This window comes from Oncorhynchus masou, chromosome 13 (assembly GCF_036934945.1).
Source record: "Oncorhynchus masou masou isolate Uvic2021 chromosome 13, UVic_Omas_1.1, whole genome shotgun sequence".
Lineage (NCBI taxonomy): Eukaryota > Metazoa > Chordata > Actinopteri > Salmoniformes > Salmonidae > Oncorhynchus > Oncorhynchus masou.
The window spans coordinates 64489078-64516313 of record NC_088224.1 but is presented as its reverse complement, the minus strand read 5'-3'; the positions used below and the strand labels follow the sequence as shown (position 1 = coordinate 64516313).

General features: G+C 44.7%; 2 protein-coding genes across 3 annotated transcripts; one reads left to right on the top strand and one right to left on the bottom strand.

Annotated features, from left to right (window-relative positions):
• Nucleotides 1-189: 189 nt before the first annotated feature.
• Nucleotides 190-27041, bottom strand: LOC135552830 (calpain-5-like). 2 transcript variants are annotated; one of them, XM_064984719.1, is made up of 13 exons: nt 26579-27041; nt 19784-19943; nt 13331-13462; nt 7209-7417; nt 6883-7075; nt 6602-6795; nt 3028-3105; nt 2694-2889; nt 2485-2607; nt 2189-2385; nt 1961-2082; nt 1708-1844; nt 190-1583 (listed from the first exon to the last, which is right to left on the bottom strand). In XM_064984719.1, exons 2-13 carry the CDS (start codon nt 19937-19939, stop codon nt 1404-1406), a joined length of 1917 nt encoding a protein of 638 aa, XP_064840791.1. In that variant the 5' UTR covers nt 19940-19943; nt 26579-27041; the 3' UTR covers nt 190-1403. The 2 variants fall into 2 exon arrangements, with proteins under 2 accessions (XP_064840791.1, XP_064840792.1); XM_064984720.1 differs by lacking the exons at nt 13331-13462; nt 19784-19943; nt 26579-27041 and adding an exon at nt 12162-12277.
• LOC135552831 (olfactory marker protein-like) lies at nt 7952-11335 on the top strand. Its single transcript, XM_064984721.1, has 2 exons — nt 7952-8204; nt 9814-11335. Exons 1-2 carry the CDS (start codon nt 8112-8114, stop codon nt 10240-10242), a joined length of 522 nt encoding a protein of 173 aa, XP_064840793.1. The 5' UTR covers nt 7952-8111; the 3' UTR covers nt 10243-11335.
• Nucleotides 27042-27236: the final 195 nt, after the last annotated feature.

Sequence of the window (27236 nt, the reverse complement as noted above, 5' to 3'; positions counted from 1 at the left end):
ACATTGATCGGTGTTCCTCACACCTCACTGAACCTAACAGCACACACAGTCACACACTCTCTCTCGCTCTACACAGCATGGTTGATAGTGGACTGACTCTATCAAGAGAGAGTTCTGCTGAGTAATGGGACCACACACACTAGATCAAATGGAGGAAGGGACACAGAATGACCCGGCACCAGACAGACAGTGTTTTAACTATTTATTACAGTATACATTTGATTGAAACCAGCCAACAGTTTTAAAGAGAAATAAACAGAGAAGTATAACACTAAATCATTAAATAGCCTTTAAATCACCCTGCGGTACATTAAAATATCATAAACCTTTACTTATAAAGATAAGAAACAAGCCTGCTCAGATGAACCAGTCCTTCTCTAACAAGGACTCACCACCATGAGAGACTGGCATTATGACTGTTTATGACACTTATGGCAGTGTTAGGAAGTCCTCATGATGACGAGAATGTTATGTGATATGATTTGAAACATGATCTACATGGCACTGTAGTAACTGGAGGTAATACAACATGATAAGAGTACAATAGGAATGAGAAAGAAGGGAATGAAGGGAGGAGTGTTTGAGTAAAGAGTCGAATGTAAGAGTGACAGTGTTCGCTAGAAACTGTAGCTTAATCTCTCTTCTCCTCTAGTGAATCTAGTCTGTCTACTGTATTGGGCCTCCCACTGGAAAAACAACATGATATAAAAGTAGAGCAACCGACAGAAATCTTTGTTTTTAAATGTAAAAGTTTAATTATAAAGTTATTAACAAAAATAACTTGAACAATGTCTCCCCTAAAGAATAAAAATGTCCGTAGCTACTCTCAGCACCCAGAACCGACTCAGCTACTTTAAAGAGACTAGTACAAAGATGACTGAAATGTAAAACTAAACCATGTAAATAAATGTAAACAGGACAACATATACAGCTGAAATACTCAACAAGTATTTATATATCTGTAATGCACAAGTTAAAGTGGTTATTAGATGAGAAAGGAGAACTAGGAGATTAAATGTCCTCTGTTGCCCCCATGTGGTCAGGGCTAGTACTACAGTCAGTAAAAACCAACACAATACAGACTGGAATCCGAATTTTGGTCCCTCAACAGATAAGGTTAATGGCAAATTAATTGATATTTATGATCAAATCTTTGGCAAAACAATACAACTTTAAAGATACATAAACTGTAAACATATAGTTAGTATATACAGTACATATAGTGATGATGTTCATATTGAACAGTGTAATCATGTATACTGCCAATTCCAGCACATATGGAAACAGAAGGGACCTCTTGACCAATCATATACTCTGTTACTGGCACCTGTTTCGCTCTTCTCTCATATTGGACGGAGGGAGTAAGGCACTGATTGATAGATTGGTGATTGATTGGTGGTTAGTCAGACGTTAGTGAGAATGTTGCTGGTCACCATGGAGACGGTGAGCGTGCCTGGGAGGTCGTTGTCTTGGTGATTACCCTTGTCCCTCAGGTGGACGGTAACCTGCTGGGGGTCGCCTGGGTCAGAGGTCAAACTGACCTGACCCAGGAAGGAATCCATCAACACGTTGTGGTTATACACCTGGAGGATGAATAAAGTTGTACTGACTTTAATTGAGAGAACAGTTACTTATTGAAACAACCCAAATTGTGATGTTCACTCTACTTTAACTACACCTACTTTAACTCCACGCCAGTCTCCTCACCTCTATCAGTATAGGCTGGTTAGTTCTCTTCCTGTAGAATAGAGCCTTGGTGTCAAAGGTTGGGCTGCGGGTGTTTTTATAGACCGGGGAACGAACCTTTTCCCCCTCACAACGAATGATCACATATGGGTCTGACGCTGCAACACACACACACAGACTGTCAGTAGGAGAAGAGAGGAGAAGATATGAAAAGGACCAGGCCAGAGAAGAAAGGGGAACGGACGGAGAAGGGAGAGAAGAAAGGTTTGTATACCTCCATCAGAGTCTTGTCCAGCCAGTCCATCTGCTCTGTGGACATGAATCTGAGTGACCAGGGAAGGAAAGCCACACAGTCCTGACCAACACGTCTGGGCTGGCTGATCTAGGGTTAACTCTCTATGGGGGGAGAGAGAGGGCAAGATAATGAGGAGAGTGAGTGAGTGAGTGAGTGAGTGAGTGAGTGAGTGAGTGAGTGAGTGAGTGAGTGAGTGAGTGAGTGTACCTGCAGTCAGCGGGGACGTCAGTGAAGATGCGTAACAGGAGGTCTCCTTCCAGAGCGGGATCAAAGGTTGTGGGTATGACAATGTAACGACCCTCCTTCAGCGAACAGCGTAGGAACACACACCTGGAGTTGATGTACACACTCCCACACACCTTCTGCTGCCTAGTGTGCATACGGTACTGCCTGTTCAACTCCACCTACACACACACAATCATTTTACTGACCACATTAATAAGTCTTTCACACACATTCATTTTAATGACCACATTAATAACACTCTCACACACACTTCTCACCCGGTGTATCTCGAAGCCTATAGCCAGGTTTTCTCCCTTCCCCTCTTTAGGTCTGGCTCTCTTGTCTGTCTGCTGTAGACATACCAGCACCTCATCCTCTGGCTTCTTGACGTTGAACACATACTGCAGGGAGAGACACACACGCACACACACCAGTCCTATAAATTAATACACACACGCGCGCGCCCTCCCCTCATCCCTACCCCTACCTGTGGGTTCTGTAGGAAGGTGTGTTTGTTGTTGGTGCAGCCCCCGGCGCGGTTGCTGAGTGGGTCGTCATGGTTCCGCCAGGCGCCCTTTAGAGAGCCCTCCTCCCAGGTCTTGTGAAGAGACAGGTAGGACGTGTTGATCAGACGACACATGATCAAATCACTGAAGTACTGACAGAAGTCATCAAATGTCATCCTGGGTGGGGATTGAAGGGGGGGGGGCAGGAAAAGGGAAGTCATCAAGCTTCATCCTATGGCCATCCATTTTCCCAGCCGTGCGGAGGAAAGGTTAGGGGTCATGGCTAGATGTCATAGGTTAAGGGTTAGAACTCACCAAAATTCTCCATCGTCCTGCACAATCACTCCGATCTTCTCTCTTTCACTCTTACTCACCTTCCCCCACTCCTCTGAGCTGAGAGAGAGAGGAAAGAGAGAAGTTGTTGCAGAGAGGTTCTCTATCGCTCACAGTGTTTCTCTGAAGGGTGTTCTGTGTGAAATAATGCTACCAGAACAGAACTGATAGAGTAGGGGACTCAAGGTTCTGAGACATGAATATCAGAGGCTCAGATGGAGAGTTTCCCCAAGACCTTTTGGTGCCGAGATCCATTTTTGGAATTTTCCTATGATACAGGATATAAATAAAACAAACATTCTAAGAGGAATGAACCATCACATCAATCTGTGCTAAAGATCTGTTTCCCTGTTGGCCAACCAGCAGAGGGAGCAGTGAGTCAGGAACTGATCAAGACACCCCCATCTGGGGTTATTTAAAAAAACGATATATCGAAGCTCATTTACTGATTTCTAAACTATTTAAAACGGTAACATTCTATTTGGAGAGCAGCAAAAAAAAGCTCAATTTATTCCAGTATTAGATGCCTGCTACGCACTAGCTCAGTACCAGGATTACAACTCTCGTTTAGTTTCATGTCAAGTCAGACAGCAGTTACCGAGCCAAAGCCATCTATTACAGCTGTTCTGTGTTGAATAAAGTCACGCTGTTCCCTGCAAATGCATCGATGTGCTTTCCACAGAGAGAAAGAGGCAAAGTGAGAGGTTTCATTCTCGCAAAGTAATTAAAGAGCAGCAGTAAAAAATAACAATATATACAGGGGGTGCCTGTACAGAGTCAACCGGTTAGTTGAGGTAGTATGTACATGTAGGTAGAGTTAATAAAGTGACTATGCATAGATGACAAGAGAGTGCAGTGGTGTGGAGAGTGGAGGGGGGCAATTCAAATTGTCTGGATAGCCATTTGACTAGATGTTCAGGAGTCTTATGGCTTGGGGGTAGAAGCTGTTTAGAAGCTTCTCCACTTCTCCACCTGCTCCACTGCAGCCCCATCGATGAGAATGAGGGCGCGCTCGGTCCTCCTTTTCCTGTAGTCCACAATCATCTCCTTTGTCTTGATCACTTTGAGGGAGAGGTTGTTGTCCTGGCACCACATGGCCAGGTCTCTGACCTCTTCCCTATAGGCTGTCTTGTTGTTGGTGATCAGGCCTACCACTGTTGTGTCATCTGCAAATTGAATGATGGTGTTGGAGTCGTGCAGTCATGAGTGAACAGGGAGTACAGGAGGGGGCTGAGCACACACCCCTGAGGGGCCCCTGTGTTGAGGATCAGCGTGGCGGATGTGTTGTTACCTACCCTTACCACCTGGGGGCGGCCCGTCAGGAAGTCCAGGATCCAGTTGCAGAGGGAGGTCTTTAGTCCCAGGGTCCTTAGCGTAGTGATGAGCTTTGAGGGTACTATGGTGTTGAACGCTGAGCTGTAGTCAACTAATAACATTCTCACATAGGTGTTCATTTTGTCCAGGTGGGAAAGTGTGGAGTGCAATAGAGATTGCATCATCTGTGGATCTGTTAGGGCGGTATGCAAATTGGAGTGTCCTTGGGTTTCTGGGATGATGGTGTTGATGTGAGCCCTGACCAGCCTTTCAAAGCACTTCATGGCTACAGATGTGAGTGCTACGGAGTGGTAGTCATTTAGGCAGGTTACCTTTGTGTTCTTGTGCACAGGCACTATGGTGGTCTGCTTAAAACATGTTGGTTTTACAGACTCAGACAGGGAGAGTTTTTGAAAATGTGAAGACACTTGCTAGTTGGTCAGCGCATTATCGCGATACACGTCCTGGTAATCATTCTGGCACTGCGGCCTTGTGAATATTGACCTGTCTAAAGATCTTACTCAAATAGGCTGCGGAGAGCGTGATCACACAGTATTCTTGTACAGTTGATGCTCTCATGCATGTTTCAGTGTTATTTGCCTCGAAGCGAGCATAGAAGTAGTTTAGCTCGTCTGGTAGGCTTGTGTCACTGGGCAGCTCTCGGCTGTGCTTCCCTTTGTAGTCTAATGGTTTGCAAGCCCTACCACATCCGATGAGCGTCAGAGCCGGTGAAGTATGACTTGATCTTAGTCCTGTATTAACACTTTGCCTGTTTGATGGTTCGTCGGAGGGCATAGCGGGATTTTTCTTACAAGCTTCAGGGTTATAGTCCCGCTCCTTGAAAGCGGCAGCTCTAGACTTTAGCTCAGTGCGGATGTTGCCTGTAATCCATGGCTTCTGGTTGGGGTATGTACTATCTGACCACTTTTTTATTGATCGAGTCACTGGTGCTGCGTGCTTTAATTTTGGCTTGTAAGCAGGAATCAGGAGGATGGAATTATGGTCAGATTTGCAAAATTGAGGGCGAGGGAGAGCTTTGTATGCATCTCTGTGTATGGAGTATAGGTGGTCCAGAGTTCTTTTCCCTCTGGTTGTACATTTAACATGCTGATAGAAATTTCGTAAAACTGATTTAAGGAGCCGGGGCTACTAGGAGCCGGGGACCACAAGTTTTCTGCAAGTTTTCTTGTTTGCTTATGACGGAATACAGCTCATTCAATGCTATCTTAGTGCCAACCTCTGACTGAGGTGGTATGTAAACATTTACGAAGAATACAGATGAGAGGTAGTGTGGTCTACAGCTTGTCATGATATACTCAACCTCAGGGTAGCAATAGCTTGAGACTTTCTTAGATATAATGCACCAGCTGTTATTGTACAAAAATACATAGTCCGCCACCCCTTGTCTTACCAGACGCCACTGTTCTATCATGCCGGTACATCGTAAAACCAGCCAGCTGTATGTTGATATTGTTGTTGTTCAGCAATGACTCTATAAAGCATAAGACAGTTTTATGTCCCGTTGGTAGTTTAATCTTCCCAGTAACTTGTTGATTTTATTGTCCAAAGATGACACGTTTGCTAGCAGAATTGAGGGAAGTGGTTTATTCAATCGCCTTCGAATTCTAGGAAGGCAGCCCGCTCTCCTACCTCTCTTTCTCTGCCTCCTCTTCACGCAGATCAAGGGGGTCGAGGCCTGTTCCTGAGGGAGCCGTATATCCTCTGCCGCGGGCTCGTCAGAGTCGTGAAAGAAGAAAAAGGATTCTGCTAGTCCATGGTGAGTAATCGCAGTCCTGATGTCTAGAAGTTCTTTCAGTCATAAGAGACGGTAATGGCACCATTATGTACAAAATGAGTAAAAAAAATACAACGCAGATAAAAAACATAAAAAACAATCGGTTGGGGGCACGTAAAATGTCTGCCTTCTGCTCTCCATAATGCCAGCCAGCCATACAAATAGCGTTCCCTCCCATTCCCAGGTATCCACATGGTCCTAAAGTCAGAAGGTTAACGCCACTAAATTTGCATTTGCCTTTCAATTCGGGATTTGAATGATTTTCGTAGCCTATTTTAAATTGTTGGTGTTGAGCTAGCTAGGATATGGCGACTGTCATTCCCAATTGACACCTCTGCACACACTCTTCTCCCCCACTACCAGGCCAGGTCTTCCTTGTGAAAGAGGTTTTCTGACCTCAATAGGACTTGTTGTATAACTAAAGGTAAATAACATTTTAAAACCTACCTGTCGCTCCAGGCACCATTCCACTCTTTCTCTCCCCAGGGGTTTCGGAGTCGTATCATTGTGAGTTTGTCGGACTTGAAGTAAGCCATGAGGCCGTGGCCCAGCCGGACTTTTCTAACGTCTGTCACAGCGTAGGCATGACCCTTCACCAGACCACAGGCCAGACGAGCCTCCATCTCTGCTGAACTGGCCGCCTGCAGGGAGGGGTGAAGGGTCAGAATTCTCGGTGTATGTGTGTATGTGTGTGTGTGTGTGCGCACATGCATCTGTGTGTGTTATACCCGTATGGAGGCGCTGATGAGGCCTCCTCTGTTGTGGACCTTGAGGACTCTGTCGAACAGCGTTGAGCGTTTCTCCTTGTCTGTACTCAACCCTTCCTCCAGTAGGTCCAAGGGCTCCGAGACGCCACCCGTAAAATCCACCAACGCATCCGCTGTGTTTCCTCCGTCCAATGCCTCGTAACACCCATACATCCTACACACACACACACACACACACACACACACACACACACACTTAGCAAAAGAAACACATCCTACACACACACACACACTTAGCAAAAGCAACACATCCTACACAAACACAACAGTCCATCTATAGTACTAACTTGGCGTAGGCCTTCTCCGCCAGAGCGCTCCAGAACTCGTTGCTGTCATTGGAGTGACAATACACCAAGTTGCCGTTCGAAGTGGGCAACCGGTCGTCGATGACAACATCCACCCATTCTCCAAAGCGCCAGAAGCGGAAGTGGAAAATTCCGGCGTAAGACTCCGGCTTGTCCTCATCCCATTCCTGGTCCTTATGGTCCGGGATCACCTGGGAGACAGATAAGATGCTCAGAACACATCACAGCTGCATGGCCTGGCTGGTCTAGAGGTAATGCTGTAGCCTCCGGCACACGTCTTTAGTATGGTCATGGGTTCAAATCCAGCCTACTGCCCTTTGATACAATCGCTCTCTAACTTTCCCCACTACCAGTCTCTCTCACTATCTGCTCAATACAAATCGGAAAAATCACAGCTAACTTAAACAAGCAACCACCTAGTGCATCATAACAACCAAACCAAAATGTACACACCACAAACAGACATTGGCGCGCACACACACACACACACACACACACACACACACACACACACACACACACACACACACACACAGCCTGCCAGCATTTGGGTATATTAATAACCAGCCCATCCAGCTATGACCAACCAGCTCCCAGAAGCCATCAGGAAAATCCCTGGTTCCTCTTCTGATGTCATCACTTCCTGTTGCCTAGCGCCACCACACACTCCCTCCTCCCCCTCCCCCTCCTGCTCTCCATCCCTCCCTCACTGTACATGCCACACAATCAATAGTCCCAACCAGAGAACCAACTCAACCATGTTACCCTCTGGGAAAGAGGTGGCATAAGAGACAGAGACGGAGAGGAACAGAGAGAAACTATCTGCAGACACAGGCACACACACAGACAGACAGGCAGGCCTCGTTCCCTCCCCAGCAGAGAAAGATGAGCTCTCAGACAGGCACAGACCCGGCCGCGGCCCCCTTGTCCGGCTCAGCCATGGAGCTACGCCTTGCAGAGGACACTTCCCTCACTGAGGTAAGACTGTTCACTTGGTTGAGATGTGGTTAAGATGAGGTTGTGGTTAAGATGCATGGGTCAGATATACTTAGTAGTGATGTAATAATGCCTTCACTGTAAGTCCCTTTAGAAAAAAGTATATTCAAGTAGACATGCAAAATTCAAAATATTGCTTCTGCTATGTGTAGTAGTTTGGTATGTGCTTATCTGGGGCCTCCTGAGTGGCACAGTGGTCTAACTGCATCACAGTGAAGCTGTGCCACTAGAGATTTTGGGTTCGAGTCCAGGCTCTGTTGCAGCCAGCCGTGACCAGGAGACCCATGGGGCGGCGCACAGTTGGCCCAGCGTCGTCCGAGTTAGGGGAGGGTTTGGCTGGCAGGGATGACCTTGTCCCATCGCGCACTAGCAACTCCTGTGGTGGGCCGGGCGCAGTGCACGCTGACACGGTTGCCAGGTGCACGGTGTTTGCTCAGACACATTTTTGCGGCTGGCTTCCAGATTAAGCGGGCATTGTGTCAAGAAGCAGTGTGGCTTGGTTGGGTTCGTGTTTCGGGGGACGCACGGCTCTAGACTGTCGCCTCCCCCGAGTCCGTACGGGAGTTGCAGAGATGAGACAAGACTAACTACCAATTGGCTTCCACAAAATTGGGGAGAAAAGCAGGTAAAAAAACAAAAACAAAGTATCCTATTTACTGAGAAACGGACGGTTTTCAGGAGTCGACTTGTACTGAATGGTATCTGAGTATCCAGTACGTCCAGCATATTAGAGTTATACTATTCTAAAAGTATTATTATTCTACAATGTGATTCGCAGGTGTGTCCAGTCTCTGCAGCAGAGTTTTCAAAAGTGCAGTTATATTATAGTATTACTATAATATGATTACATTGTTAATATAGTTATTATTGTTACTAGGTAATGCAGCTGCGTGTCCAGTCCCTGCAGCGGAGCGGTCAGAAGTGTAGTTATATTATAGTATTATGATTACATTGTTAATATAGTTATTATTGTTACTAGGTAATGCGGCTGCATGTCCAGTCCCTGCAGCGGAGCGGTCAGAAGTGCAGTTATATTATAGTATTATGATTACATTATTAATATAGTTATTATTGTTACTAGGTAATGCGGCTGCGTGTCCAGTCCCTGCAGCGGAGCGGTCAGAAGTGCAGTTATATTATAGTATTATGATTACATTATTAATATAGTTATTATTGTTAGTAGGTAATGCGGCTGCGTGTCCAGTCCCTGCAGCGGAGCGGTCAGAAGTGCAGTTATATTATAGTATTATGATTACATTATTAATATAGTTATTATTGTTACTAGGTAATGCGGCTGCGTGTCCAGTCCCTGCAGCGGAGCGGTCAGAAGTGCAGTTATATTATAGTATTATGATTACATTATTAATATAGTTATTATTGTTACTAGGTAATGCGGCTGCGTGTCCAGTCCCTGCAGCGGAGCGGTCAGAAGTGCAGTTATATTATAGTATTATGATTACATTATTAATATAGTTATTATTGTTACTAGGTAATGCGGCTGCATGTCCAGTCCCTGCAGCGGAGCGGTCAGAAGTGCAGTTATATTATAGTATTATGATTACATTATTAATATAGTTATTATTGTTACTAGGTAATGCGGCTGCGTGTCCAGTCCCTGCAGCGGAGCGGTCAGAAGCGACAGGACGGGGAGCGGTTGCTCCTCCCCCACGAGGCTGTTTACCGTCTGGACTTCTCCAATCAGAAGCTGACGTTCGTCCACTGGTCGGTGTCTCTGATTGGTCATGGCAGAGTGACCATCACAGGGATCTCCCAGCTCTGGACCCCTGACCTCACACACCTGATGACCCGGCAGCTTCTTGAACCCGTCGGAACATTCTGGCGGAACGCTGGTGACCCGGAGGACACGCCCCTCAAGTGCCTGGAGGCGGACATCCAGGAGTTTGGGGAGCGAATCGCGGAGCTGGCAAAGGTCCGCAAGGTCATGTACTTCCTGCTTGCCTTCAAGGAGGGGGCGGAGGCTGACAAGGTCAGCATCTCCATGGAGTTCAATCAGGCCTGACCTACAAACCTTAAAGGGATACTTCTGGATTTTGGCAATGAGGCCCTCTGGATACCAAAGTGTGTACTTTTCTGTGTCCAGTATGAAGGAAGATAGAGGTAGTTTTGCGAGCCGATGCTAACTTGCTTTCGGGCAATGACTGGAAGTCTATGGGTAACGCCAGTTAGCACTGGCTCGTGAAACTACATTTATCTTCCTTCATACTGAACACAGAGACATAACAATTGTAACCACAAGTTCATCCAACTCTGGGGAAGTAGATAAAGGACCTCATTTCCAAAACCCTGAAGTATCCCTTTAACTGCTTCCACTTCCTTCTACTCCTCTAGTCTCCCTCTCTCCATTCTAAGGGAATGCCTTCTACTACAGCCAGTCTAGGTTGGACCAGTCTACACTCCTATCCTTCTCTTTACACCCCCTGCCCACACACACTGAGTCCCATCTCTCATCTGTGTGTGCGTGTGTGTGTGTAATTCCTTCCTGAGTATCTATCTAGCTATCTATCTATGCATGTCAGTCAACAAGCGGCTAGAAACCATGTTTTGAAGGTAAAGTAGTTTCACAGTAGGCTGCAGATCCAAACTATAGATACAGGTAACTGCCAAAATAAAGGAAACACCAACATAAAGTGTCTTAATAGGGCATTGGGTCACCACGAGCTGCCAGAACAGCTTCAGTGCACCAGGCATAGATTCTCCAAGTGTCTGGTACTATATTGGAGGGATGCAACACCATTCTTCCAAGAGAAATTCCAAGAGAAGTTTTGTTGATGGTGGTGGAAAACCCTGTCTCAGCCACTCCAGAATTTATACATAATTTATACTTAATTTATTTAAGTATATTTATACTTAATTGCTTAATTAACTCAGCAATCACGCCTGTGTGGAAGCAGCTGCTCTCAATATACTTTGTATCCCTTATTACCCAAGTGTTTATTTTATTTTGGCAGTTAGCTGTATATTTATATTGAAAACCTGAATGATATGAATAGCTTGTTCTGATCCTTCTTTATAGCGTATATTAGAGAACCAATGCTTCAATGTAACTTCAACCATATTCACTTTGCATGAAATATCACAACAATATACTCTAAACTGGCCATGTCATCTACTGCTGTCCAATAAAGAGCTGTAGGTACTCTGTCCTGCTGTGTTTGTGTTGATGGTCAGGACAGGGAACAGGACAGACATGGCTTAGCCTCAGGCTACAGTAGCTACGGTTGCTGTTCATTCATAGGGAAATCAATACACACACTTTCCCTCCCTCTCTCTCTCACACACACACACAAGTGGTAGACTACATACCAGAAGGCAAATGTAACACTTTAGAGAGAGAGAGACAGAGACAGAGACAGACAGGCAGACAGACACAGAGAGAGAGAGATAGACAGGCAGACAGGCAGACAGGCAGACAGGCAGACAGGCAGACAGACAGACAGACACAGAGAGAGAGAGACAGACTGACAGAGTTAATGAGAGTGATCCGGAGCACATTATTATAGCAGCACCCTCCCAGTGGATTACTAAGTGTGTGTGTGTGTGTGTTGGGGTAGAGGGGACAGTAGGAAAGTACAGTTTGGTCCAATTAATAACACCATCTCTGTGTTAACGAGCTGCTTCTAGAACACATCGTTACTGACTCTTGATAGAACATGTCGTTAAACACCGGGACTAAACAACCATTAATTAATCCAAACATACACACACACACACACACACCACTACTCATAACAACAATAATGTATTCCCTGGGAGCTAAAAATAACAGTCATGATGGTGCAGATGTAACAGAAGTAGTTTAGTTAGGACAAGTGACCTCGCCTGAGGCTTCAGCTCAGCGGACTAACAAAGTACCGGTGACTAGGTTGGGAAACAGTCCCAGCTCGAGGGCAGAGAGCCTGTGTTAAGAGGAAGACCCACCATAATGAACGTTGGTTGTGTGCAGTAGACCACCTTCTGGCTGTCGACTAACAGTCGCACTTCAACATGTAGAATCATCCGGGAAATGAACAGAAAATGCTTAGATCTCTTCATCAGACCGGTCCGTTTAGCGCTCTCCTGCCAGCTCTGTCTGTGGAGTGAAATACGCTCTCCAACCCAACAGCAGCTGTTTTCTCAGTGATCCTCTGTTGTTCAGGAAATGGAGAAACATAATAAACCTGCTCAATTGTTTCAGATGAAATATCAGAGCCCTCTCTGTGATGTGATGGTTTAGTGAGGTAGGGGTACGGAGTTATATCATGCCAGTAACATCAGTCCACAGCTTAAAATACCACCAATGGCGCTGCCCAATTGGTACTTTTTCATTGTCAAGCAGGGCAGTCATGTGTGCATGTGAAGCGAAGGACTACTATTCTGAGCCATTGCACGGACAGGCACAATGGAGAAGGTGAACCTGTTGTGACGTCCTTCACACTAGGAGCCAGGGGTAAGGAGACAGGTGTAAGGAGCCAGGGGTAAGGAGACAGGGGTAAGGAGCCAGGGGTATGGAGCCAGGGGTAAGGAGCCAGGGGTAAGGAGACAGGGGTAAGGAGCCAGGGGTAAGGAGCCAGGGGTATGGAGCCAGGGATAAGGAGACAGGGTTAAGGAGACAGGGGTATGGAGACAGGGGTAAGGAGCCAGGGGTAAGGAGCCAGGGGTAAGGAGCCAGGGGTATGGAGCCAGGTGTATGGAGCCAGGGGTAAGGAGCCAGGGGTAAGGAGCCAGGGGTAAGGAGCCAGGGGTAAGGAGCCAGGGGTAAGGAGCCAGGGGTATGGAGCCAGGGGTATGGAGCCAGGGGTAAGGAGCCAGGGGTAAGGAGCCAGGGGTAAGGAGCTGGTGAAAAGTGGTGGAAAGTTGAACACAAAACGTTGAGACCAGTGGGACCAATGCTAATGATTCACTGTGAACTCAGTGGAAAAAACACACACTGCCATCTCAGAAGGGCCACACCACCACACACACACGAACACAAAAACAAACAAGCCACTCCTCCAAATAGGAGTCAGAAATGATAATAAACTCCAAGTCATTCTGTGGGTGTGTGTGCATGCTTGTCACACACCCAAGGCAAACAAACACACTACATGCAGACGGTCAGGGAGCCTTACCTTTTGCCACAGAGTTTCTCTGGATGCCAGGGAGGAGCAGGCCGCTACGAACCAACAGTTCCCCAGCTGGCCCTGGAGGAGGTCATGAGCACTGATACCATCCACAAACAACTTGGGGTTATCACACAGCTCCTATAGAGAAGAGACAACATGGGGTTATCACACAGCTCCTATAGAGAAGAGACAACATGGGGTTATCACACAGCTCCTATAGAGAAGAGACAACATGGGGTTATCACACAGCTCCTATAGAGAAGAGACAACATGGGGTTATCACACAGCTCCTATAGAGAAGAGACAACATGGGGTTATCACACAGCTCCTATAGAGAAGAGACAACATGGGGTTATCACACAGCTCCTATAGAGAAGAGACAACATGGGGTTATCACACAGCTCCTATAGAAAAGAGACAACATGGGGTTATCACACAGCTCCTATAGAGAAGAGACAACATGGGGTTAAAGCTAGATTTACAATACTAAGGAATGTCTCATGTGAATTAGAGTTCAGTGCAGTCTGACTATGTGCATTTGTATCAAATTGTATATTTAAATGAAATGATAAAGGGAGGACGGGACAACATGGGATTAACACACAGAGGGGAGGGTGGGAGAGAGAGAGGGACAGAAGACAGAGAAAGAGGAGGGGGGTGGGAGAGAGAGAGGGACAGAAGACAGAGAAAGAGGGGGGGGGTGCAAACAAGAGAAATGAGACAGGATATTAGGCTAACCACCCCTTTCCCCAATTAAAATTAAATTCTAAATCAACAGTCAAAAGAACAAGTTTCTGAGATGCAGCTGAGTAGAAGCCAAGAGAACCATTAGTGATAAAGATCTCTTCCTCTCCTCCGTCCATCCATCCATCCATCACTTTATCCTTGTTAATTAATGACACTCAGAGACTGTTTTATGTGGCTGTGCTGCTCTCTCTGAGCTGACCACTAATGGCAGGAGGGAGGGAGGGTTTCCCAACAGTCTGGGTGCGTCTCAACTTGCACCCTATATAGTGCGCTAACTACGACCAGGGCCCAAATGGGAACAGAGGTCCCAAGTGTCACCTAGAACCACAGATCATTAAGCCCCTTTTCCATCCACTCCTTCCCTCAGCCCCAGCAGAGAGCAGCCTCTCTAGGCAACGTGTGGTAGGACCTAGGGCAGGGCGATATGGCCAAAATATCATATAAACAGTATTTATTTTTTGGACTGTATTTTATGTTTTTGAATAATAAAAGTTGTACATTTGCTTTGTGAGTAGTGAGTGATCCTAGGGTGCTTTATGAGTAGTGAGTGATCCTAATGTGCTTTATGAGTAGTGAGTGATCCTAGGGTGCTTTATGAGTAGTGAGTGATCCTAGGGTGCTTTATGAGTAGTGAGTGATCCTAGGGTGCTTTATGAGTAGTGAGTGATCCTAATGTGCTTTATAAGTAGTGAGTGATCCTAGAAGGCTTTATGAGTAGTGAGTGATCCTAGGGTGCTTTATGAGTAGTGAGTAATCCTAGGGTGCTTTATGAGTAGTGAGTGATCCTAGAAGGCTTTATAAGTAGTGAGTGATCCTACAGTGCTTTATGAGTAGTGAGTGATCCTAGAAGGCTTTATGACTAGTGAGTGATCCTAATGTGCTTTATGAGTAGTGAGTGATCCTAGAAGGCTTTATGAGTAGTGAGTGATCCTAGGGTGCTTTATGAGTAGTGAGTGATCCTAATGTGCTTTATGAGTAGTGAGAGATCCTAGGGTGCTTTATGAGTAGTGAGTGATCCTAGGGTGCTTTATGAGTAGTGAGTGATCCTAGAAGGCTTTATGACTAGTGAGTGATCCTAATGTGCTTTATGAGTAGGGAGTGATCCTAGAAGGCTTTATGAGTAGGGAGTGATCCGAGAAGGCTTTATGAGTAGTGAGTGATCCTAGAAGGCTTTATGAGTAGTGAGTGATCCTACGGTGCTTTATGAGTAGTGAGTGATCCTAGAAGGCTTTATGAGTAGTGAGTGATCCTAGAAGGCTTTATGAGTAGTGAGTGATCCTAGAAGGCTTTATGAGTAGTGAGTGATCCTAGGGTGGCAACACATATATTCTAAGTGATTTCAACGGGTCTTTCTCCATTCTGATTATTTTATACTGTTCAATTGAATCAAGAATAATTTTCTGCATTTTCATCCATTTCCGGCACTCATTTGAGATCATTTCCACACTGCGACACAGGGCTGCACGATATGGGCAAACAATCTAGACCTGCGATTTACAGCAAAACACTTGGGTGAACTGTTGGAATCATGGAAATAATGATTATTCTAATTCTATAGTTAGAATATAATAGTGGGAACTTTGAATACAGTGTTGTTTGACATGAAATCAAATGAAAATGCCCGGAAGGTGTTACTGTGACAGGCAAGGAACCAAAGTGTTAATAAGTGTTTCCTAGGGGACCCTATAATCTTTAGCTACATGAAATGTTTTCTCTTAGCTACTTCATATAGCTAAAATTCTTGCTTTGCGTATTCCTCTTTGATTTAGAAGATACAGTGCCTTGCGAAAGTATTCGGCCCCCTTGAACTTTGCGACCTTTTGCCACATTTCAGGCTTCAAACATAAAGATATAAAACTGTATTTTTTGTGAAGAATCAACAACAAGTGGGACACAATCATGAAGTGGAACGACATGTATTGGATATTTCAAACTTTTTTAACAAATCAAAAACTGAAAAGTTGGGCGTGCAAAATTATTCAGCCCCTTTACTTTCAGTGCAGCAAACTCTCTCCAGAAGTTCAGTGAGGATCTCTGAATGATCCAATGTTGACCTAAATGACTAATGATGATAAATACAATCCACCTGTGTGTAATCAAGTCTCCGTATAAATGCACCTGCACTGTGATAGTCTCAGAGGTCCGTTAAAAGCGCAGAGAGCATCATGAAGAACAAGGAACACACCAGGCAGGTCCGAGATACTGTTGTGAAGAAGTTTAAAGCCTGATTTGGATACAAAAAGATTTCCCAAGCTTTAAACATCCCAAGGAGCACTGTGCAAGCGATAATATTGAAATGGAAGGAGTATCAGACCACTGCAAATCTACCAAGACCTGGCCGTCCCTCTAAACTTTCAGCTCATACAAGGAGAAGACTGATCAGAGATGCAGCCAAGAGGCCCATGATCACTCTGGATGAACTGCAGAGATCTACAGCTGAGGTGGGAGACTCTGTCCATAGGACAAAAATCAGTCGTATATTGCACAAATCTGGCCTTTATGGAAGAGTGGCAAGAAGAAAGCAATTTCTTAAAGATGTCCATAAAAAGTGTTGTTTAAAGTTTGCCACAAGCCACCTGGGAGACACACCAAACATGTGGAAGAAGGTGCTCTGGTCAGATGAAACCAAAATTGAACTTTTTGGCAACAATGCAAAACGTTATGTTTGGCGTAAAAGCAACACAGCTCATCACCCTGAACACACCATCCCCACTGTCAAACATGGTGGTGGCAGCATCATGGTTTGGGCCTGCTTTTCTTCAGCAGGGACAGGGAAGATGGTTAAAATTGATGGGAAGATGGATGGAGCCAAATACAGGACCATTCTGGAAGAAAACCTGATGAAGTCTGCAAAAGACCTGAGACTGGGATGGAGATTTGTCTTCCAACAAGACAATGATCCAAAACATAAAGCAAAATCTACAATGGAATGGTTCAAAAATAAACATATCCAGGTGTTAGAATGGCCAAGTCAAAGTTCAGACCTGAATCCAATCGAGAATCTGTGGAAAGAACTAAAAACTGCTGTTCACAAATGCTCTCCATCCAACCTCACTGAGCTAGAGCTGTTTTGCGAGGAGTAATGGGAAAAAAATTCAGTCTCTCAATGTGCAAAACTGATAGAGACATACCCCAAGCAACTTACAGCTGTAATCGCAGCAAAAGGTGGCACTACAAAGTATTAACTTAAGGGGGCTGAATAATTTTGCACGCCCAATTTTTCAGTTTTTGATTTGTTAAAAAGGTTTGAAATATCCAATAAATGTCGTTCCACTTCATGATTGTGTCCCACTTGTTGTTGATTCTTCACAAAAAAATACAGTTTTATATCTTTATGTTTGAAGCCTGAAATGTGGCAAAAGGTTGCAAAGTTCAAGGAGGCTGAATACTTTCGCAAGGCACTGTACATGCTGATTAGGTCTACACCATCACTGGTATTATCAGGCTGTATTGCTAATTACGTTTGCTCTGACTCAGTACAGTATTTATTGGCTAGCTAGTGATTTGCATTAGCGACTAACAAGATTTAGGCCCAACTTGCTAAGAAAATGCAAACTAGCTGTTGGCAGATGTAAGAAACACAAACTAAGAGTGTAATTATAGAACGCTAGTTGATTTATAATAAGAAGCTAAGTGAAAATAGCATCGTTGTCATCAACATTGTTGCATGTGCTGCATTGATCATGCAGACTGAACGCAAGTGTCTCGTGGTTGAGGAACAAGAAATGTGCTCCTTGAGTGACAGAGGGCGGGGCTAGATCTGTGTGGAAAGTGGCATGGAGAGAGAGAGAGAGAGAGAGGAGAGATATGACTCAAGTAGCAAAGTAAACCATGAAAATGGTACACCAGGCTTATCACATTTAACAAACCAAACATTCAAATACCGTTATAGAAGGTAAAGTAAAAACCCAAACCCGTCCGTGCATCAAAACCGGTATATCGTAAAATACGGTACACTGCCCAGCCCTAGGAGGACAGTACCAGGCTGGGGTGGTGATATAGGCCCTGGAGCAGGACCAGAGGAGGAGGAGGAAGAGGAGAAGCAGGCCTGACCACACTAAGCTACTCTTTGGGACTGTACTAGACACTACTATAACTAGAGGTTAACAGGGGGATCAGAGGTCTTGTGAAAGACATTGGGGATAAAAACCTCTGGTACACTCCCAAAGAAGATCAGTAAATCTAACACACTGTAGAGTGGCTCTTTTCTCAACCCTTTCCATGGTTCGCTGCTCTAACCACACACCGCCACACCCTACCCGCGCTTTCTCTGAGCCAGGGGGCCCTCCTGAGGAATCTCACTGTGTGAGAAGTAACCTTTTGCCTTGGGCTTGATGAGCTGCGGTGTTGGAGCAAGGCTGGAGGAAAAACATGAATACAATAGATATATTATCTATGAGTAATACCTTTACACCAAGGCTTTATTTACTGGTCCAACCAGTCCTGCTGTTACACCCTCCCTTATCTGGACTGTAACCACAGCTGTAGAATAATAGCAGAGTATAAAGAAAGTAGAACATATCATGGGAGCGGCATGTACTGTAACAGATGAATATCGGAACAGTAGACACACACGGATGTGAAGCAGAACAGACAGAAGGTACTGTAGGTTGTCACCACAGTGTTGCTGTTTGTTTTATCCCTCTCCAACTGGACGGACTGCTCTCTCTCTCTCCTCCTGTGTTCAGACAGTCAACGCTGCGTTAGCTCCTGATACAGCTCAGTGCTGCGCAACCAGGACGTGTGTGTGTGTTTGCAATAGTGTTTCTATCTATCAGCAGTGATAACATACTGGTCACCTGATATTAACTAGTACCTCTCCTACTGGTCACCTGATATTAACAACTTCCTCTTCTACTGGTCACCTGATATTAACTACTACCTCTCCTACTGGTCACCTGATATGAACTAGTACCTCTCCTACTGGTCACCTGGTATTAACTAGTACCTCACCTACTGGTCACCTGATATTAGCTACTACCTCTCCTACTGGTCACCTGATATTAACTACTACCTCTCCTACTGGTCACCTGATATTAACTACTTCCTCTCCTACTGGTCACCTGATATTAATGTACCCACACACCATTTGAAGGGTTCATAGAGAGGAACATTTCTTCCATTTCATCCTCTATTCCTTCCCTGACACATTTTCTGTCTTACACCCCCCCAATCTATCTGAAAATGTGTGAGATAATAAACAAACTCTCAGTCAGATGCTTATTCAAACACCTTAACTCTAGGGCTGGCACAATTACTGTATAACCGTGTAACCGACAGTTATGGATGAAGACAGTCATGCAAAGAGAATTACGTACAAATAAAATAATGAACCGCTCACTGTAGACGGGATGGCCTGGCAATCGTGCGGTTGAGTCCATTTCTGCGATAACATGGACTCTTCAAAACTGTGATTTTCAAACACTATGAGAATTCACTGTGATGTGGGGAACAAGAAAATACCCTCCCTGTGGTTAGAAACTCTTTGTTTTGAACATCACTGTTTTTGACTTTTAATCCTACCAAGTGGTGACAGCTTTTATCTTAGGAACCTTTCTTCTCTTTTTAACCACAGATCATAGTAAACACACTGGTTTCACATCATGTTGACACCGGTTTGGTGCTGAAGAGGATGAATATGAGGTTGAAAAGTGGCGGAATTGCCCTTTAACTCCCCCCCCCACACACACCCCTCCCGTCAGTGTGTGATACCTTAGGTCTCTTCCAGGTGATGGTTCCTATGCTGTTCGTCTTGTAGAACAGAGACTGGTCTGTAGCCGGAAACACAGAGTCTTCAAACAGGACCCGATGCTGCTGGCACTTCTTACGCAGGGAGGAATAGCCCTGTCCTTCAAATGGCACCACCATCACCCTGCAGGAACACACACACATACACTGTCACACACACAGCAGCAAAACACTGGTTCTCATACGACACAACCATCTCCCTGGAACAAACACACATACACTGTCACACACACAGCAGCAAAACACTGGTTTTCATACGACACAACCATCTCCCTGGAACACACACACATACACTGTCACACACACAGCAGCAAAACACTGGTTCTCATAAGACACAACCATCTCCCTGGAACACACACAGTTACAGACAAACAAGTCCAAACAGTGTAAACAATTATATTTTCTGGAAGGAAAAACACTTTGTGTAAACTTAAACAACTAATACCAGACAAAGCATGTAGAAATGATAAGGGACCTATCACATATATGTATATAAATAAGAGAGAACTAACAGTCCCCTTCATAAAAGCTAGGTAATCAGGGAGAATAAAAACAATGAATTTGGCAGTATTGATTTTGCTATTATGTCTGAACAAAAGAACGCTGAATTAGTCGTGGGAAAATGCATAGAATGGCTGGATATTAGCTTCAAACTGCAACATTTTCTCTCAGCTCCCATGACAAAATTACAGCGCCAAGATGGGGGCCTGCGCGCCCATTGCCACGCCGATCACATAAGCCACTTGATATTTAAAAACCTGATATTGATAATGGTAGCACAGGAGGTTGGTGGCACCTTAATTGGGGAGGATGGGCGCGTGGTCATAGCTGGAGGAGAATGTTATCAAATAGATTAAACATGGTTTCCATGTGTTTGGTGCCATTTAATTCGCTCCGTTCAGGCCATTATTATGAGCTGTCCTCCTCTCAGCAGCCTGTGAATGGTGGTTACCGTAACTTAAAGGCTACATTTTTCTGGTGGGGAGTCTATCAGATTTATGCCCAGAAGAGTGCAAACAAGAAAAGTGTGTGTGTGTGTGTGTGTGTGTGTGTGTGTGTGTGTGTGTGTGTGTGTGTGTGTGTGTGTGTGTGTGTGTGTGGTGTGTGAGAGTGACAGATACCCATTATCTACATTCTACACTGACTCCTCCCATTGAAAGTAGAGGATATCCTCTTTTTCAACACACACAGCACGTTACACCATAACAACATAAGTCTCCAGTCACGTGACACATACACACAACAGACACTCCTAGTTTACCAATGGATCACTGGGAGAAACCAGCTCCCAACTCCAATGTTAGATCAGAGGTTACCAGACCTTTTAGCATAGTGGGCTTTTACAGTCTGAAGTTTTTTACCATTGTCTGTCTGCTAAATACACAAATTGCTGCTGTTCACTGGTCAGACAGTCAGCAGGACTCTCTTGTAGTCATGGAGATGCATATGGGATGTAGCTAGGTAGTGTAATCATGTTAGTGTTTGACAACCCTATTAGAGACAGAACACACACACAGAGTTTACCATAGACAAGTAGAAAGGTGAAGGGAGTAGTCGGTTCACAACAGCTAAAAGTACTAACTACACTGAACAAAAATATAAATGCAACATCTAAAGTGTTGGTCCCATGTTTCATGAGCTGAAATAAAATTTGTTTACATCCCTCTAAGTGAGCATTTCTCAGTTGCCAAGATAATCCATCCACCTGACAGGTGTGGCATATCAAGAAGCTGATTCATTACACAGGTGCAGCTTTGTCACACAGCACAATGCAACAGATGTCTCAAGTTTTGAGGGAGGTTGCAATTGGCATGCTGACTGCAGAAGTGTCCACCAGAGGCATCGCCAGAGAATCTTATGTTCATTTCTCTACCATAAGCCAACTCCAATGGCGCTTTAGAGAATTTGGCAGTACGTTCAACCGGCCTCACAACCACAGACCACGCGTAACTGTGCCAGACCAGGACCTCCACATCCAGTAAAATCTTTGAAAATGTTGCATGTTGCGTCTATATTTTTATTCAGTAAACACTACTTGTTTGGATAAACTTTATTATTATTATGTATAGAATTGTATTGTTATTTACTTTTTACTTTTTATGTGATGCACACTGCAGAGACTACAGGAAGAAGAATTATCACTGTCAATCATTGTAAAGTTTGTTTCTGTGTCAATTAATCCCATAAGCATTGGGTTTGCCAACTGGTGATTTGACACAAAAATAAAATATAATTCATTCACTCACTACAGGAATACTGTATGCAGTTCAGTCAACCACCGCTACTGGTTGGACTTAGTCTACTGGAGGTCTAGATGGAGCTGTCACGGTACTACCTTCAACTACACTGTTCAAACAAATAAACACTTAAACAACACAATGTAACTCCAAGTCAATCACACTTCTGTGAAATCAAACTGTCCACTTAGGAAGCAACACTGATTGACAATAAATTTCACATGCTGTTGTGCAAATGGAATAGACAACAGGTGAAAATTATAGGCAATTAGCAAGACACCCCCAATAAAGGAGTGGTTCTGCAGGTGGGGACCACAGACCACTTCTCAATTCCTATGCTTCCTGGTTGATGTTTTGGTCACTTTTGAATGCTGGCGGTGCTTTCACTCTAGTGGTAGCATGAGACTGAGTCTACAACCCACACAAGTGGCTCAGGTAGTGCAGCTCATCCAGGATGAAACATCAATGCGAGCTGTGGCAAGAAGGTTTGCTGTGTCTGTCAGCGTAAAGTCCAGAGCATGGAGGCACTACCAGGAGACAGGCCAGTACATCAGGAGACGTGGAAGAGGCCGTAGGAGGGCAACAACCCAGCAGCAGGACTGCTACCTCCGCCTTTGTGCAAGGAGGAGCACTGCCAGAGCCCTGCAAAATGACCTCCAGCAGGCCGCAAATGTGCATGTGTCTGCTCAAATGGTCAGAAACAGACTCCATGAGGGTGGTATGAGGGCCCGACGTCCACAGGTGGGGGTTGTGCTTACAGCCCAACACCGTGCAGGACGTTTGGCATTTGCCAGAGAACACCAAGATTGGCAAATTCGCCACTGGCGCCCTGTGCTCTTCACAGATGAAAGCAGGTTCACACTGAGCACGTGACAGAGTCTGGAGAAGCCGTGGAGAACGTTCTGCTGCCTGCAACATCCTCCTGCATGACCGGTTTGGCGGTGGGTCAGTCATGGTGTGGGGTGGCATTTCTTTGGGGGGCACATGGAGGGCTCGCCAGAGGTAGCCTGACTGCCATTAGGTACCGAGAGGAGATCCTCAGACCCCTTGTGAGACTTGGCCCTGGGTTCCTCCTGGGTTCTTCCTAATGCAAGACAATGCTAGACCTCATGTGGCTAGAGTGTGTCAGCAGTTCCTGCAAGAGGCAGGCATTGATTCTATGGACTGGCCCGTCCGTTCCCCAGACCTGAATCCAATTGAGCACATCTGGGACATCATGTCTCGCTCCATCCACCAACGCCACGTTGCACCACAGACTGTCCAGGTGTTGGCGGATGCTTTAGTCCGGGTCTGGGAGGAGATCCCTCAGGAGACCATCCGCCACCTCATCAGGAGCATGCCCAGGCATTGTAGGGAGGTCATGCAGGCATGTGGAGGCCACACACACTACTGAGCCTCATTTTGACTTGTTTTAAGGACATTACATCAAAGTTGGATCAGCCTGTGGTGTGGTTTTCCACTTTAATTTTGAGTGTGACTCCAAATCCAGACCTCCATGGGTTGATAAATTTGATTTCTATTGATCATTTTTGTGTGATTTTGTTGTCAGCACATTCAACTATGTAAAGAAAAAAGTATTTAATAAGAATATTTAATTAATTCAGATCTAGGATGTGTTATTTTAGTGTTCCCTTTATTTTTCTTTGAGCAGTGTATATATTCCTTGCAGATCTGAGGGAGTAGGAACTAGGGAAGGGGACTAGGGGTATGAATGGAATGTGGCCAGCCTAGCTGTGGGTTCTGTCTAAGAAGGGGACTATTGGGTTCTGTCCTGACAGGAAACATTATCTCCACATGTCAAAATCACTACCAGTACAGAGGTCCCCTCCATATTCATCTCTATCGCTCTCATTCTCTCTCATTCTCTCCCCTCTTTCACATACACTTCATCTCATTTGCTCATTTGCTCTGCCTGTTTGTTTTAATTCTGTCTCACTTCTCCATACTACCCTTTGTTCTATTCCACACTCATCGTGGATCACTCTCTCACTCTTTGTACAGTGCATTTGGAAAGTATTCAGACCCCTTGACATAACATTTTATTACATTTCAGCCTTATTCTAAAATGTATTAAATTGTTGTTGTTTTTTCCCCCTCAATCTACACCCAATACCCAATAATGACAAAACAAACACAGGTTTATAAAAAAATAAAAAATAAAGAGAAATATCACATCTACATACATATTCAGACCCTTTACCAAGTACTTTGTTGAAGCACCTTTGACAGAGATTACAGCCTTGTGTCTTCTTGGGTATGACGCTACAAGCTTGGCACACCTGTATTTGGTGAGATTCTCACATTCTTCTCTGCAGGTCCTCTCAAGCTCTGTCAGGTTGGACGGGGAGCGTCGCTGCAGAGCTATTTTCAGGTTTCTCCAGAGATGTGAGATCGGGTTCGAGTCCGGGCTCTGGCTAAGCCACTCAAGGACATTCAGAGAGTTGTCCTGAAGCCACTCCTGTGTTTGTCTTGGCTGTGATTAGGGTCATTGTCCTGTTGGAAGGTGAACCTTCGCCCCCAGTCTGAGGTCCTGAATGCTCTGGAGCAGGTTTTCATCAAGGATCTCTTTGTACTTTGCTCCATTCATCTTACCCTTGATCCCGACTAGTCTCCCAGTCCCTGCCACTGAAAAACATCTCCACAGTATGCTGCCACCACCATGCTTCACCGTAGGAATGGTGCAAGGTTTCCTCCAGACGTGACGCTTGGCATTCAGGCCAAACAGTTCAATCTTGGTTTCATCAGACCAGAGAATCTTGTTAATCATGTTCTGAGAGTCCTTTAGGCAGTGGTGTAAAGCACTTACAGTACCAGTCAAAAGTTGACACACCTACTCATTCAAGGGTTTTTCTTTATTTTTACTATTTTCTACATTATAGAATAATAGTGAAGACATCAAAACTATTAAATAACACATATGAAATCATGTAGTAACCAAAAGTGTTAAACAAATCAAAATATATTTTAGATTCTTCAAAGTAGCCACCCTTTGCCTTGATGACAGCTTTGCACACTTATTTAATTTTTATTTAACTAGGCAAATTAGTTAAGAACAAATTCTTATTTACAATGAAGGCCTAACCTGGACTACGCTGGGCCAATTGTGGGCTGCCCTATGGGACTCCCAATCACAGCTGGTTTTGATGCAGCCTGGAATCGAACCAGGGTCTGTAGTGACTGCTGCGCCACTCGGGAGCCCACGGCTGTATTGTTGTCTCTACCTTTTTGCCCTTTGTGATGTTATCTGTGCCCAATAATGTTTGTACACTGTTTTGTGCTGCTACCATGTGCTGCTGCCATGTTGTGTTGCTACCATGTTGTTGTCATGTGTTGCTGCCATGCTATGTTGTTGTCTAGGTCTCTCTTTATGTAGTGTTATCTCTCTTGTCGTGATGTGTGTTTTGTCCTATGTTTTTAATCCCAACACCTGTCCCCGCAGGAGGCCTTTTGCCAGGCCGTCATTGTAAATAAGAATTTGTTCTTAACTGACTTGCCTAGTTAAATAAATAAATAAATAATGGAGCAAGCGTCACATTAGTCTGTAACAATCAGCTAGCTACTCGAACCACAACACCAACCCAATGTTAGCGGAGGGTGTGACTGGCATGGTGTGAGGGTGTTCTCAGGCAATAAACACCGAAAGACATGGTACAGACTGAAATGGCAGACACAAGCTATACTACAACCGTCTCTTTGTTCACAGTTCAGTCCCCATTTAACATACTCAAGAGTATAGGACTGAAAAGAATAGTTGAGTCCTACATGACTCATCAGGCTTTAGAACTTCTACAGGGGAGAAATGAGTTGGGGATGGAGAGAGAAAGTCAGGATTCATAACAGACCTCCACAGCCTGGGGCAAAGGTAGTAGCTCTGCTCAGTAAGTCTAAACACATTTTACAGACTGCAGCTGCTGGGGGGAAGAAAGTGTCTGTTCTGCTTTCCTGCGAGTGAACTAAGCATATCAACCACACCCACAAATAGATAGTAGACTATTGAACTGAACTAACGTCAAAACGTGTTTGTTTTATACTTGCTGAAGACACAGCAGTTGGTAGCCAAGTAAAACACAACTCAACGATGTACTGTACTTCACATCAATGGAGTTGCGCTACATCCAGTGTGGACTTCGACATCACATAAAATGCATATTTTTGTATTTTTCTAAAATAATGCTTTTGTCCTGTGTAAATGTGGGCTATTTTTGGGGTTGTTGAAATACATCGTTTTTAAATTTAAAATAAATAAATATATATATATATATATATATATGTAACTTCCGAGCTCCAGTCCGCCCACTCGCGTCTTCGCTCAACTCCGTTGATGGTCTACATCGTGGAATATAATTTAACTTGGCTAGCAGTTGGTAAAATCGTATGCTCTAAAAAAGTTGAAATACATTCACACAGAGACAAACATATGCATAATTGCTGATGGCTATTCTCTACAAAAGATTAAATAAGTTCATTCATCATCATTCATTTCCGTAAAACCGACTGGCTGCTTTAGTTTGGGCTAGTTTACCTTGGAAGAGTTGACTCCCTCGGTGACGTATTCGTTTATCTCCGGTACTACTGGGGCTTCAGTCGGTGAGACCCCTGGTTCGCTCCTGGAGGCTGCTCTTCTGATGCACGAGCTCCCCAAGGCTCGCTTGCTGACTCTTTCTCTCTCACACACAGGGGAGGGCTGAGTCTTACGGCGGGAGCTGAGCTCTGGCTACTCCTGTTCCCTGACCATGTTGATCAGAATCATCATGTGGTCCATTTTAGTGTCGACTAGACCTACTGCTCCAATGACATGATCAAGTTGAATCAAAGCTCTTGAAAATATTAATTGGAGCCTACTGCTTTTCACATAAACCATTTGAGAATAAATCCACTTCTCTTTGGGAAAGTGCCTATTTCGGCTAATTTCCAAACCATAATCTATTTCTGCCTTGTCATTAAAAAAAGTGTGATGTTAAAGCAATAAGGCACAAGTGGGTGTGGTATATGGCCAATATACCATGGGCTGTTCTTACTTGCTACGCGGAGTGCCTGGATTCAGCCCATAGCCTTGGTATATTGGCCATATATCACAAACCCTCCAGGTGCCTTATTGCTGTTATAAACTGGTTACCAACGTAATTAAATCATAACAATAAATGGTATATGGTATGATATATCACGGCTGGCAGCCATTC

Excerpts from the sequence above, each read along its gene's own strand:
- LOC135552831 (XM_064984721.1), top strand. The coding sequence starts at position 8,112 with ATGAGCTCTCAGACAGGCACAGACCCGGCCGCGGCCCCCTTGTCCGGC. Across the intron at positions 8,205-9,813 it reads AGGACACTTCCCTCACTGAG|GTAATGCGGCTGCGTGTCCA; the intron begins GTAAGACTGTTC and ends TATTGTTACTAG.
- LOC135552830 (XM_064984719.1), bottom strand. The coding sequence starts at position 19,939 with ATGGTGGTGCCATTTGAAGGACAGGGCTATTCCTCCCTGCGTAAGAAG. Across the intron at positions 13,463-19,783 it reads TCACCTGGAAGAGACCTAAG|GAGCTGTGTGATAACCCCAA; the intron begins GTATCACACACT and ends TCTTCTCTATAG. Across the intron at positions 7,418-13,330 it reads GAGAAACTCTGTGGCAAAAG|GTGATCCCGGACCATAAGGA; the intron begins GTAAGGCTCCCT and ends TCTGTCTCCCAG.